The sequence below is a fragment of the Myotis nattereri genome (assembly GCF_964212035.1).
Source record: "Myotis nattereri genome assembly, chromosome: 12".
NCBI classification, from domain to species: Eukaryota; Metazoa; Chordata; class Mammalia; order Chiroptera; family Vespertilionidae; genus Myotis; species Myotis nattereri.
In genome coordinates, this window is record NC_138087.1 from 36,024,919 (window position 1) to 36,038,310 (window position 13,392).

General features: G+C 33.1%; 1 protein-coding gene across 2 annotated transcripts in view; it reads left to right on the forward strand.

The window, feature by feature from the left end:
• RFX3 (regulatory factor X3) overlaps positions 1-13,392 on the forward strand; it is a 277,450-nt gene that overhangs the window by 200,881 nt on the left and 63,177 nt on the right. For both annotated transcript variants that reach the window (XM_081103228.1, XM_081103229.1), the window contains exons 5-6: positions 5,711-5,785; positions 12,988-13,169. In XM_081103228.1, the coding sequence (XP_080959354.1) occupies positions 5,711-5,785; positions 12,988-13,169 (257 nt within the window). The remainder of the gene's footprint in view (positions 1-5,710; positions 5,786-12,987; positions 13,170-13,392) is intronic.

Sequence of the window (13,392 nt, forward strand, 5' to 3'; positions counted from 1 at the left end):
TAAAACTTAATTAGTTTAGACAGAAAATGGACACTATTTACTTACCATGCCAACTTTTTAATTGTAAAAAAAAAACAAAAAAAAAAAACCATGAATCCTTTAGTCATAAAAATGTACTATTAAATAGAAAAGGGCAAAAGGACTTTGTTAAAAAATAAAAAAAAAAATCCAAGGAAAAGATTAGATAGATAGATAGATAGATAGATAGATAGATAGATAAAATAGAGCAACACTCAGCAAGACAGATATCACTGAGGCCTCAAATTAGTCTTTCAGATTGTCACAGGGCTGCCTGCTAATCTGATTATAATAGTTTGCAGGAGAGTTGAAATTTCAATAACAGAATGATCAGTATTCTTAGAATAGAAATCATGCAGCAGAGAAATGAACAGGAAAACATTTTAGAATCTATTCATGTCAATGTGTTTGATAGGTGTATTTGAAATGTTATAATCGCACAGTAATGAAATAAAGATTCTTGTGTTCATTTCAAGTAAAAATAAGGCACTGCCAAGTTTTCTGCCTCAAATTTCCCACCTTTAAATCTTTAATTCAGAAATACATTTATATTCACTCCTTCTTTTCACTGCTCCCTTTACCATAGCTTCCAAGGTGTTTTCCTGTCTCTAGATTTTTACCCTCCCTACATCAATATATAAAGTGCTATCATATCAGATTTATTCCCTTTCTAAAAGTTTTCCAACAATGTTTTATTTCCTTTTTAAAAAATAACTATTTTTTAATTGAAGTTATGTTTTAAAGGTCTGTCTAACTTACCTATCCCTAAAGGAACTTGATCCTTCAGCCAGTTTTACTCTTCCTTGCATTTACATTCTGCCATCTTATCTCTGTGCCTTTCTTCATGCTGCCTAAAATGTTCACCAGCGTGCCCCTATTGGAATACCCGGCATTGACAGTCCAAGAAGTAATTCTCCTCTCCTTCCCTCCTTATGTATTCTAGTAATACTTAATTATTTAATTCATTCTGCTTCCCTTTAATCATGTAGGGGGAGAGAAAGTGAGACATTCCTTATATATACATAGATACACTGTGTCCCTCTTACCACTTAGGTGGTGATGTGTTGTAATCTGGTTGACAGGGCTGTTAAATATCTTTGCAAACATTTCTGTCTCCCTTCTCCCCTCACTCCCTCCCTCTATTTCTCCATCTCTCTCTATCTCTTCATCTCTCTCTCCACAAACACACTCACACACAGTGCTAAATGCACCTTGTATACAAATGGGGTTTTATGTTCATTGAAATGGAATGAAATCTCATGAAACTCTACTAGTCTGATGAAGTTCCCAATATTGTAGCAAGCACCATGCCAGTCAGTAAGTTGTTTTATATTGGGGTGGGGGAAGTTATTTTTATTGTGAAAAAACAAAACCCTACATATTTCTTGAATTTGAATCACTTTTAAACTCTAACTAGCTGATAATCTAGTAATTGAATCATTTTTATTATATGAAACTACAGTGATATCTTTGTTGAGATTAGAAACATTTCTTTAGAAGATATATGAGAATATCATGATGAACATTTGGGCCGGTGATCTTTTGGAGCCATGAACCTACTTTTAAGCAAATGTCCCATCTGTCTTACCTGATTATCATTTCTTACCTTAAATATGACAAGTTACGTGTACTATGGGAAGTAATTTAGTACTAAGTATATTTCTAGCCAGGAGAATTCTTAAGTTTTTCCTAAGGATTGGACTTAAGTTTTGAATGATCTACCGTAAACTGGAAGCATATGATCTCCCCAGTTCACTCTGGTCTCACTATTTTATTTGTGGTGTAAAATGCTGAAGTCTGACATCTTTTCTTGAGATTGGTTTAATCGCCAGAAGCTTGAATGCAAATATCTAACACATAATAATGGAAAAGTTAACAAATTAATTTAACTTTCAATGGACCTAGTAGAAATTTATCCTAATCCATTATCATGATTTATTTAGATAGTTTGCTGTCTCTCTATCCAACCCCTACTCATATACATAGATATGGATAGCCCCCATGAAACTATGACAAGACCAATAATCCATTTGGAATATTACAGCTGATTAATCCTCCATAACTGTATGTCAAATATTTGCCTCATTTTTACTCTTCTTCCCTGATTTTACATTGTTCCTCTAACTTCTCTTTTGCCCTCACTTTCTGTAACACATTCCTATGGATGTTAATCTCATCTCATACTCTTGTGCTCTGAAAGCTTCTATTCAATCATTTATTGGGTACATTTCAGACTTACACATTTTAGCCTTCAACTGGCAGGGCATGCATGGTCTGTTATACCTAATAAAACCCATCTGCCTTTATCTGAAAATGGACATTTTCAGACATCCCACACTTCCCTTAAAACCTTAATCACATTTCTTCTTTCCTGACTCTTACATACCAATAACTAATTCCAACCTGTTATTTCAGCCTCACTTCTTACCTGTCCCATATATCACACCCTACAAACTGGACTCCTCGACATTTCACAAACTGTGTTTCCTGCCTCCCAGTTTTATTGAGTCCATTCTTCCTTTCTACAGTGTCCTAACCCCCACTTCTGAGAGTTCTCCATCTTTTAAAGCATTGAGTTCTGAATTTGGGGAGTCTTATAAACTCTGAGAAAAGGAATCTAAAATTTTGTAGACTGTTCTTAAATACATTTTTCTAAGTAGAGGGGTCATAATTTCTATCACATCCTCAGAAGCAGACTAAGACTCCCTCAAAAGTTAATGAATAAAGAAGTTTTCATTTTCTTCTACATCTCTAAACCACTCTTTTATTTTTGACACATATGGCTTTGTTTAATTTTACATTTGTACATACATATGCCATACCCTGTATCTCTTGCCAGATTATAATATCCTTGGGTTATGAATTTTTTATCACAATTCCCTGCACACTGTGTAATATATGATGGGTGCACAGTCACTGTGTAATAAATTAAACCTATCTTGTAAAAAATAGATCAGGGCTGTGATCCTTTCATGAGATAAGAATTCTCTTCAATGTTTTCATTGAATAAATATGATAAATACATGTTATGTATTTTTTGTATGCTTTTCTGTAATTCTTATCTTAGCTAGGTGGTCACTAAATGTTATGGCTTCTATTGGGACTAATTAATGCCTCAGAGAACTCATGGGTATTTGGACCCTGTGAGCTTCCAAGTGGGTTCCAGTGTACTTGCTCAGAAGCTGGTCCTCTGCTTCAATCAATTTTCATTTCTTGCTTGTCCTATCTTCCCATGTTTCCTCCTTCTGTTGCTTGCCTCTCCAAACTCAGTATGGGCCTAAGTCAGGGCAGAATATTTCTACAGCCAAAAGAAATAGTTCATTTTAAAAATATATATTTTTTTATTGATTTCAGAGAGGAAGATAAGGTCAAGGTAGAAACATCAATGATCAGAAAGAATCATTGATTGGTTGCCTCCTGCACACCCCACACTGGAGATTAAGCCCACAACCCAGGCATGTACCCTGACCAGGAATCTAGCCATGACCTCCTGGTTCATAAGTCTATGCTCAACCACTGAGCTACGGCAGAAAGAGTCCATTTTTTAATTCTGTATTACAAAGGGACAAAAGGAACTAAAATTCTCAAGGTCCAAATAATTCTAGAAAGTCGGCATATCTCTAGGGAGCCCAGTTTGAACCAAGGCATTTTCTGGACTTTATGACTCCCTCAAAGCTCTTCAAAAGCTGGCCCTAAATGAGAGGAACACTTCCTAATACCCTGGCCCTCTCGGGAATGTCTGGAAGTCTGAGATCACTGTAGAGTAGCAACGTAGCAATAGAAGCAGATCATCTAACTTCTCTTCTTTTCTTCTGAAAAGTAAGTGCTCTTTTATCCAATTTTAAATTACTTATTAATAAACCCAGACATGGATTTCTCCCTCATTGTTGCTCAGCTATTACATTCCTGATAGTTTTGACCTTTTATCTAAATGTATAAAATTAAACGATACAGATCATATTATTTTTATTTAGTACACTGAACTCTAACCTCAAAATTTTCTCCCTCAAACTCTAATGAAACTGTAGGTATTTTGGCAAATTAAACTTTTGAGCAAATGCTTCCTAGAAGTGATTGAAAGTTATTCTAGCTTTTTAAAAATGTTTTCTCTTTTAAAAGAAGAGCATTTATTGATGCCCTTTTAAGAGATCCTTTATAATTTTACAGTATACCATTTCAGTGAAATGTTTGTTTACTCATTAAATTTCTGTTACTCTTTCTGTATTGTATCGTGTTTCACTTGCACAATATCACTTCAGGTTATTCTCAAGTATTAATGATAAACTGCATTAACATCCCATTTGGCAGAGAGAAATGTTTTAGAACCCAGTTTACTTAATTTTGTGATCTAAAAAAATGTTAACAATAGAATAAGACATAGTATTATATCTTATGAATTAATAAAAGTATAAGAAGAAGAACCAGTCACTTTGAAAATAATATAAAATAAAATTAAAACGATTAAGTCTCATGTTTAGGAGAAAATTATGTATATTTGAGACTGAATGTCTGTGTATAATGTATTCCACCACTAAGAAATCTGAAAAAAAAAATACTTTGATATAGATATTGCCATCCTTTCTCTTTTTTTGTGGTGGGAGTTGGAAGTTTATTAACATTTCAAGGAGTCATTAATGTCCTTAACCAGTGGAAATATAAATAAATTATCTTTACTTTAAAGGATTAAATATTTTTATAACTTCTTATATTGAATTATTTATTTGGTCAGATGGTAAAAATAAAAATAATGATATGGATTTTCTCTCTTAAATAATATAATGTGATTTTTATTTAACTTTAGTTAATATCGTTACTATAACCTCATAACCAAATACAGAGTGTTCAGAACCAAATTATAGTACATGCTTTATAGTAGGAGCTGATGGATAGATATCTCTAAATATGAGGTTATTGGGAGCACATCTCATATCATTGACACCTGCTACTTAAGGTGTTAGATTGCTCATGTGCTGAGATTACATGGAATAAAACCTTCTGTGGTTGTCCCTTTTCTTTCTTGGCTCTGAATTTTTTTCTCTTCTGTGTTCTATTTCTTCTGTCATTTATAATAGCTCCTTCTCACCACCACATCCTAAAGCATAATGTAGGCACCCTGATTACATCTTAATGTTTGTTCATACTAATGACCCTCCACTTCCAAATTTTAATACAGGGTTAAGAGAGTGGTGGATAGATTTAATAGTTTTTGAACATTAATGAAGGTGTCTTTGCACATTTGCATTAAAATACTAATGCATATTAAACAAAATCTGCACTGTAATTTTTCTTTTATGAAAGAATAGAACAGAAATTAAATACTCTTCAGGTGGGAGAAAATTTAGAAAGGGTGCTTCCAATCCCACATCTTGATTTATGAAAGTCAAGAATGTTTTCTCAGAGCTGGAAAAATCCATTGGGGTTCCTGCTCCTCTGGTCTCCATTCTGATTATAATTAGAGAATGTTTTTAAAAAACGGTTTACTTTTGTAAATGGACTTATTATTGTGTGCATATTTTTATTTTATTCTCTGGGGGTGGGGGAAGATGGTGGACACACAGTTCTGATGAGATATTCATTTGCCACCATCCAAGAAGAAATTGAACTTTAAAAGTCTATCAAAAATTCTCTGGGGAGCCTTTTATTACTATCTTGTCTTGAGCCCTTTTTTTTTTTTAATGACATCTATTATCAGATTGAAATGGCGATTGAGACGCTGCAAAAGTCTGACGGTCTGTCCACTCACAGAAGCTCTCTTCTCAACAGCCATGTAAGTTGCCTCTTCATGTAAACTAATCTCTTGCTTGTTCTGCATGTGTTGCTTGCTTCTAAATGCTTATTTTATTTATTTACTTATTTATTTTGCTTCTTAACCTTTCTTTCTCAGCCTCTAAGATCTCTGTATCACTTAATGGCTATTTTGTACAGTGGAATTTCTAAAAAGTAGAGTCCCAAGTATAATGCTTGACTAGGTTTTTGTACTGTTTTGATACAAATATAACATTTCCAAGTTAATAACAAGCTGCTGTTTTATTTGTAAAATGTAATTAATGGGAATATTAAACATTTAAACTTCTCTATTTTAATATTTATTTACTATGAAGCAAATGCTTATCTGCATCTATCTCTGTCTGAGACAGAGATACGATTATGTCTACTTGTATGTCCAGTAATATTCTTTAAGTGGAAAAAATATTATTAATGCCAAACCCAATGGTAAACTGTTTGAAAATGACTTGCTTATCAGAAAGACTATGTAAGATGGGCAGGAAGCAGCTGCTTAGAGAAGCTCAGGGCCTAAAACCTAAAGAAAAATGAAACTGGGCCAAAAGAAGAAATGAGGCTGTAGATAAGCCATAAATTGCTAGTACTTGAGACAAAACAGGAATAGTGTTACTATTTCTTGAAGCTTCTGTTATCTGATGCAGCAGCACTACAACACTGGTAAGTGCAAGAGGAGTGATGATAGTTTTCTGGAACTAGAAACATTGTCATCTAATGTTCAAATTTTGGGGAACCAATAAAAATACTGATTAAAAATAATTTTGTTAACCTGATTTCTGACTAGTAAGTAAATATACCTATGAATTAAATGTTTTAGATAGATCTTCTGCTAAATTAATATCAATGGCAATATAGTAAAAACTAGTTTTCCCTCCCAACTGACAACATGTATATTCTTAAATTTAGAGATAAGTTATTATGATTTTTAAAAATTTTTCTTTATATTTCATGACTGAAAAGTCCAAAATTAGATTACCCAAAATAAATTTTAGAAATATAATTATTCTTTTAGTAAACCTAAAACCTTTGGCTAATAGAAAATAAAATTTCAGAAATACCATTATTCTTTCAGTAAATCTGAAACCTATGGCTCAGAAAATGTTTTCACTGTGCTTTTTAAAGATTTGAATTTTAAGATTTAAATTTTATATTCCAACACAACACTAAATGCTATGTATTTACCTAGTTGTTTTTAGATGAAGTACTTTGTCTTGTTTCTTTTCCAAGAGGAAGTATCATGGCAAATAAAAACAGTTTAGCCAACTTGGAGAATGCCTGCAATTTTTGGTGAAAATTTTAGATATAACTTTTAATATAACATACTTTTGACCCCTCTTTTTTAAACACTTTAAGGAATATATTTTTTTTCCTTTTCTGAAAATTTGTATGCAATGTGTCATTCTTTTATAGGTTCCTTAAGTATATCCTTTTTGTGTTAGCATGAGTCTGTGGCTGTGGGTAAAGACTAATTTATTGTGTCATTATGTTATATGTTTTTGAGGGTGGTGGTGACTAACTGATGTTTGTGGTTTGAAAATGGCACATGAAACTGTTGTTCACTTTTAGTCAAAATATCCAGGGACTCAAGGAAAAAAACCACTGATGTTTCCAGTTATCTTTTTTTAAAGTCTACAAATCTAAGTTGTGCTTTGATATTCAATTCGCATTTCATTTTCATTTCAGGTATATTGTTTAGTAAATTATATGTTTAATTTTAACTTGAATTATTCATCTTGGTATTTTCATAAACAATAATGTGGGCATAAGAATTTTTGTATAATTTTATTTGTTGATTTGTTAGAAACTTTTCAAAGAGGTTGGGGTTTTTTTGAAATTATTATTTTCTTCTAGAATCTGTGAAGTAATATTTATAATATTTAGTGTTAATGAACGTGTGAATTAAGCTGCATAAACAACAGTTAACTGTTAGTTATGCTTTGGCTTCATTCTTTTTATTACATAGCATGACAAATCTTCCATATTGTTTACAGCTGCCAGAGTCATTTCAGTATGTAGAAAGAGTGGGCGTAAATGTTGCTAATGCAGTAATATTCTTTCTCTTGATGTCCTGATTCATTTTATTACACTTCTGAGGGACAGTTACATTCATTTAAAAGCACATTTATAGATAAGTCTTTAAAAATCAAATGATTCTACAAATGGTCTGTAAAGAGCAGAGAAAGGATCAGTGTTCTGACCAGTCAGGTTTTCTTTCCCCCTGAGCCCAGAAGACCCTGTTGTCTTTCTGTTCTTAGGAAGTTAGTAATGCTCCTAATTCTTGTTAGATTTATCTAACAACTAGAGTAAACTACTGCATACATTCTACTTGAAAACCACCGGCTAATGGTATTTTAAATTTTATTAACGTAATTGGTAATTTTCAGATGTGTAGAAAAATTTTAGTAGAGAGGTATTTTAAGAATGAAATATTGTTAATAGAATCTATTGGTTGTCTCACTGCACAAGACTGATATAGAATTATTTGAAGTTTGTGGGATTCTTTGAAGAAGACAAGAATTCATCTTTATGATAATAGTTCTTTGATCAGTTTCTACAAAGGGTCAATTTCATTAGACAAAAAGTTAAAAGAAGTTGATAATTTGTGTCCCATATTTATCAGTTTCTAAAGAAGGATCTTAATCATGATTTCTTAGCTCAAAATTTGTCATCATTCTATTTTGGAATATGGACCTGAACAGATTTCCTATTTTCTGTTCATGCACTTGGTTACTCATACTAATTCAGAAAATTTCTATTAGGGTTAAATCAGAAATAATGCTCTCAGAAAAATCCAACTTGATTGCTTTGATTTTCATCCTTCTGCACATGAGACGATGGAGTGGGGTATTCAATTTTGTATCCCCTTTTCAGCATATCCTGGAGAGTCTTGGGTACTGCTGCTCTACTTTTATAATTATGTTATCATCCAAGTTGAAATGCATGTCTGACTTGTCTGTTTTATACTCTTCATGATGTCCCGCCTGTGACAGTACAGTTACACCAAATGCCATGTTTTATTCTATTAACAATAATAGCATAGTTACTTACATTTATTTCACTAGTAGCATCTTATAGACAAACAGAAAGTATGTATTGATAGTGAAAATTCCAAGAGTGTAAGGATTTTATATGTTTTGTCCACTGATGCATCCCTGGTGTCTAGAACAGTGCCTGGTACATAGTAGATGCTCATTAAGTATTTGCTAAATGAATGAATGTAAAAAACAAGTAGTAGAAGAGAACAGGCCTTATTTTACCTCCAGTATTCTGAGTACCTTTACCAATCAAGTGTACATTTATTTGGGAACTTATATATGCACTAGAGGCTTGGTGCACAAAATTCGTCCACTGGGGTGGGGGAGGGGTCCTTCAGCCCCACCTGTGTGGGTTGGGCCTAAGCCAGCAGTCGTACATCCCTCTTGCAATCTGGGATCCCTTGCTCCTTACCACCTGCTTGCTTGCTGCTCCTTACCACGCAGCTCACTGCTCCTTAGCACTGCAGCAGAGGCGGGAGAGGCTCCCGCCACCGCTGCTGCACTCACCAGCCGCAAGCCTGGCTTCTGGCTGAGCAGCGATCCCTCTGTGGGAGTGCACTGACCACCAGGGGGCAGCTCCTGCATTAAGCATCTGCCCCCTGGTGGTCAGTGCACATCATAGCGACTGGTTGTTCTGGTTGTTCCTCCTTAATGGTCGCTTAGGCCCTTATTATATAGATTGTTTTGTTTTCCAGTATGCTTCATTGGGTGTATGTGTGAATATTGTTGGTAGAGAGAGGGCTTCTCTCTGCTCACCATTTGAGTGAAAGAATATATGGCCACTCTATCATTTCCCCTTGTGCCACCATCAGATTAAAAGTAGATCACTGCTTCTTTTCCAAACAATCTAATCCTTCAGAAAATCAAAGCCAAGGGTGATATCATTTATCTCCATGTTTTTAGAATAGTACTTTTAATTTCACTTTTTACATCAGTCTGTTAGTATAAAATTTTTTATTTGAATGTTTTTATTTCTAAATTTTTTGTATGAGAAGATGTTACAGGTAAACAATGCATAGTCTGTCTAAATCAAATTAGAATATTCTAATTCTCTTCATTGAAAACTTTATTTATACTCCTCTGTTGTAATTAATATAAATTGGCCTTTAATGGTTTAGATTGTATTCAATTTGTGATATTTCAGATTATAAATGTGAATGTAGAAATGTTCTTAAGTTAATTGTTCCCAATTTCACATAATGTTCTTTAGCATGTGCATTTTTTTAAAATTCCATTTAAAGTACATAAAAAACTTTAGACATTAATTTTTATACACTTTTCACGATCTAGCAAATAATTATTTCATGACTTTTACTGATTTTAGCTACTGAAATATATTGAGATCAAAGCAAAACTTTATTTTATTCTCACTCTCCCTTGACTTTGCTGTACTGTTAATCTAGTTATGGTAGGAATAAGACTTGTAAAATATATATCATTGGTAAACTGAAATTAAAATGAATCCTAATGTATAAGAATTCATCTGGGGGGAAAATGCTAAATGTTACATTTAGATGTTAATTGGAGAATGCAAGACGTATTTTTTTAATTTGTCAATCAGTATTTGCCTTTGGGAAAAATAGGACCTATTCACCTTCCTTAATCTACCCTGATTAATATAGGTTAAATGTAAAGGTTGAAAGATGCAATTATCTTGGTTTCCACCCTTACAGGAATTTATGTTAGCTCATTAGTAGGATAATCAGCTTTTAAAGATAAAGGTTAAAAGTTTCTATGGTATTTTATGGGTTTTTAAAACCACAAGTGTAAATAAATATTTTATAAAACACCTTATAAAAAGAATAAAAGAAATAGTAATAGTTTAGTTCTAAATTATTTAATGTTAAAGATATTGAATGTTAGTGTCAAAATACATTTTATTAAACACAATACCCAAGGAAGAAATATATCTTATAGCAGGTATCAAATTATCCTTGGGCAGTGCATGAAGTGTTTGCCTTTATGTTATACTTAACTGCCAGGTTTCTCTTACAATAAAATTAATCCTTCCTTATACTATGTTTTAGACTCAAATGTCTGATTTACAGTTTCATTACTGTCAGAACTTGAAGGTTAAATAGCGGCATGTAGAACACAGATTATAATTCCCAGATAAATCTCAAGAGTTATCTGGTGGGACCTAAACCAGTCTCCAGGTACACAGTGAGTTTGCAGGGGCACCGCCCCGAGGTGGTACAGCCATTGGCTGGCTTCCTCGCTGGACCAGCCATGGCTCAGCACAGCCACCACCATCCTTCAGGGCTTTTACTTCCACTTGACTTCCTTCTGCTTTTCGAAAGTGAGTCTAGGCCTCTGGCAGGGACTAAAGTTCCTCCTCCTGCAGACAAGGGGCAAGGGAGTAAGATGCAGCTTTGCTGCCAAGATTACAGGTGCCAGAGTACCCACTCTTGGGGAATTTTTCAACCAACTAATCACACATATTCTACACATATGTAAGTATATGTACATGTTTATGTGTATGCACACACACTCATACGTATTACAAATAAATTTGGATTTTAAAAAAAATGGGTTTAGAAATAAAGAATCTCTAAAAATGTAAGCCCTTATAAAAAGAACATCAGTTTGCAGAACAGTTCACTATATTTGACTTGTTTAGACATTGCGGAGAACCACATAGCTAATCCAATAAAAGCTTTATTTTCTATAAATTATTCATTGAATGTGACTAATATCATTTAGACTTATGAGTATTTTAAAGTCAACTTTTGCTGTAATTATCACACTCCTTCTGTGAAAATTTTTCTTCATTTAAAAATGGTCTCTTTTAACATACCTTTAGACTCAAAATATCTTATATTGAACTTTAATTTTTATACTGTATTCCACTTTTATAAGAGACAATTTATGATAAAACCCTCAAATATTTTATTGAATTTGCTTTTTCAAATTCTTTAAAAAAATCTGTCTACAAGATCATTTTCTTGATCATGAGAAATTAGTAAACTCTCATTTTTAGATATTTATCTTTACTGTCATGTAATTAATATTAAAAGAAAACTAGTAAATAGTTAAGGCTGTGTACAGAAATATTCCATTGAATTGCATGTAAAATATCAACTCTTTAGCATACCTCTTATAATTGACGTGGAAATTTTTGATGAGACAAGTAGTGTGAAATATTTGCTCCCTTTGTGGAAATAATAACTGGTATGTTAGTGATCAGGAAATGTTGGAAATCAGACTCAAGTACTGAGATAACATATGACTTCAACAAAGTCATTTAAATCTATTTTAGTTCTCCTTTTGTAAATAAATAAATGAACAAATTAATAATTTAGTTTTTCTAATATTAAAACTCAATAATGCATACCTAATTAGCTTTTCTAAAATTTTCTTGCTCATTCTATACTTTAAAGATTTTTTTAAAAAAATATACACAGAGCAACATAAAACTTTAAAATGAGAACCCTGATTTAGAAAATATTGCTTTACCAACTACATTATGAAAATTTCCAAAATTATGAAAAAGCAACATAGTTTTAAGGTAGAAAAATTTAAATGATTCCTTTTCTTTACATGTAACTTTTTAACCAAAATCTAGTGAGTTTCTTACCTTCTGCGGAAGAAATGACTGGCTTGTTTTCCTTTTTGATTACAGAATTCTATCTCAGTAGTTAATGCCATTATTGTATTACCTTGTGTAAGTAAATTAGATAAGTAATTAGAATTGTATTAAATGACTAGAACCTTAATATAAAAACTCATACAAGGAAGCCTGCTGTTCATGTGTTATAACAAGCCAACTCTAACAACATATGTGCCATACTGCTAGGTTTGGAACATATTTTGTTTTGTAACAATTATAAATTATTTTTTAGACCAGTTAATGGAATTATTAGAATTCCCGAAATAGCAATACAGAAAAAAATATTTTCTTTCTACATGTGTTTGAATGTTTGTAGGAATAGAGATGGCCTGCGGTCATGGGGATGTACAGCTATTTACATTTCGGAGAGTTTTCAAAGTCAGACCACACTGGCCTCTGAATTACAGCAGTTTACCCTATTACAAGGCTTGATGGCGATCCAAGTATTTCTGTATATTGCACTTTCAGATGATGTATTTTATCTTGTGACCTTCCTGTTAATCGTCTGGTTTCTCCGTGTTGACTCTGTCTTATTTACACTAGCTCCAGTGGCTGTTGGACAATTATGAGACAGCAGAAGGAGTGAGCCTTCCCAGAAGCACTCTATACAACCACTACCTGCGACACTGTCAGGAACACAAACTGGACCCAGTCAATGCTGCTTCTTTTGGAAAATTAATAAGGTCCATTTTTATGGGACTACGAACCAGGAGATTGGGAACTAGGTTAGTATTGAAAAGTAAGATCATAAATTAACCTCTCTTTTTCAAATTACAGTCATTCAGCATATTGTTTGAGCAAAAGTACTTGATTACAGATATCATCATATAAAGAAGAAATACAGAATGACCTCAGTATATAAACCCCCACAGGGAAAAGAAAGGTCATTACTCAATAAATACTACCCAGCCACTGAGGCATCCTCCTAAACATCAACTGAGCAAAGCT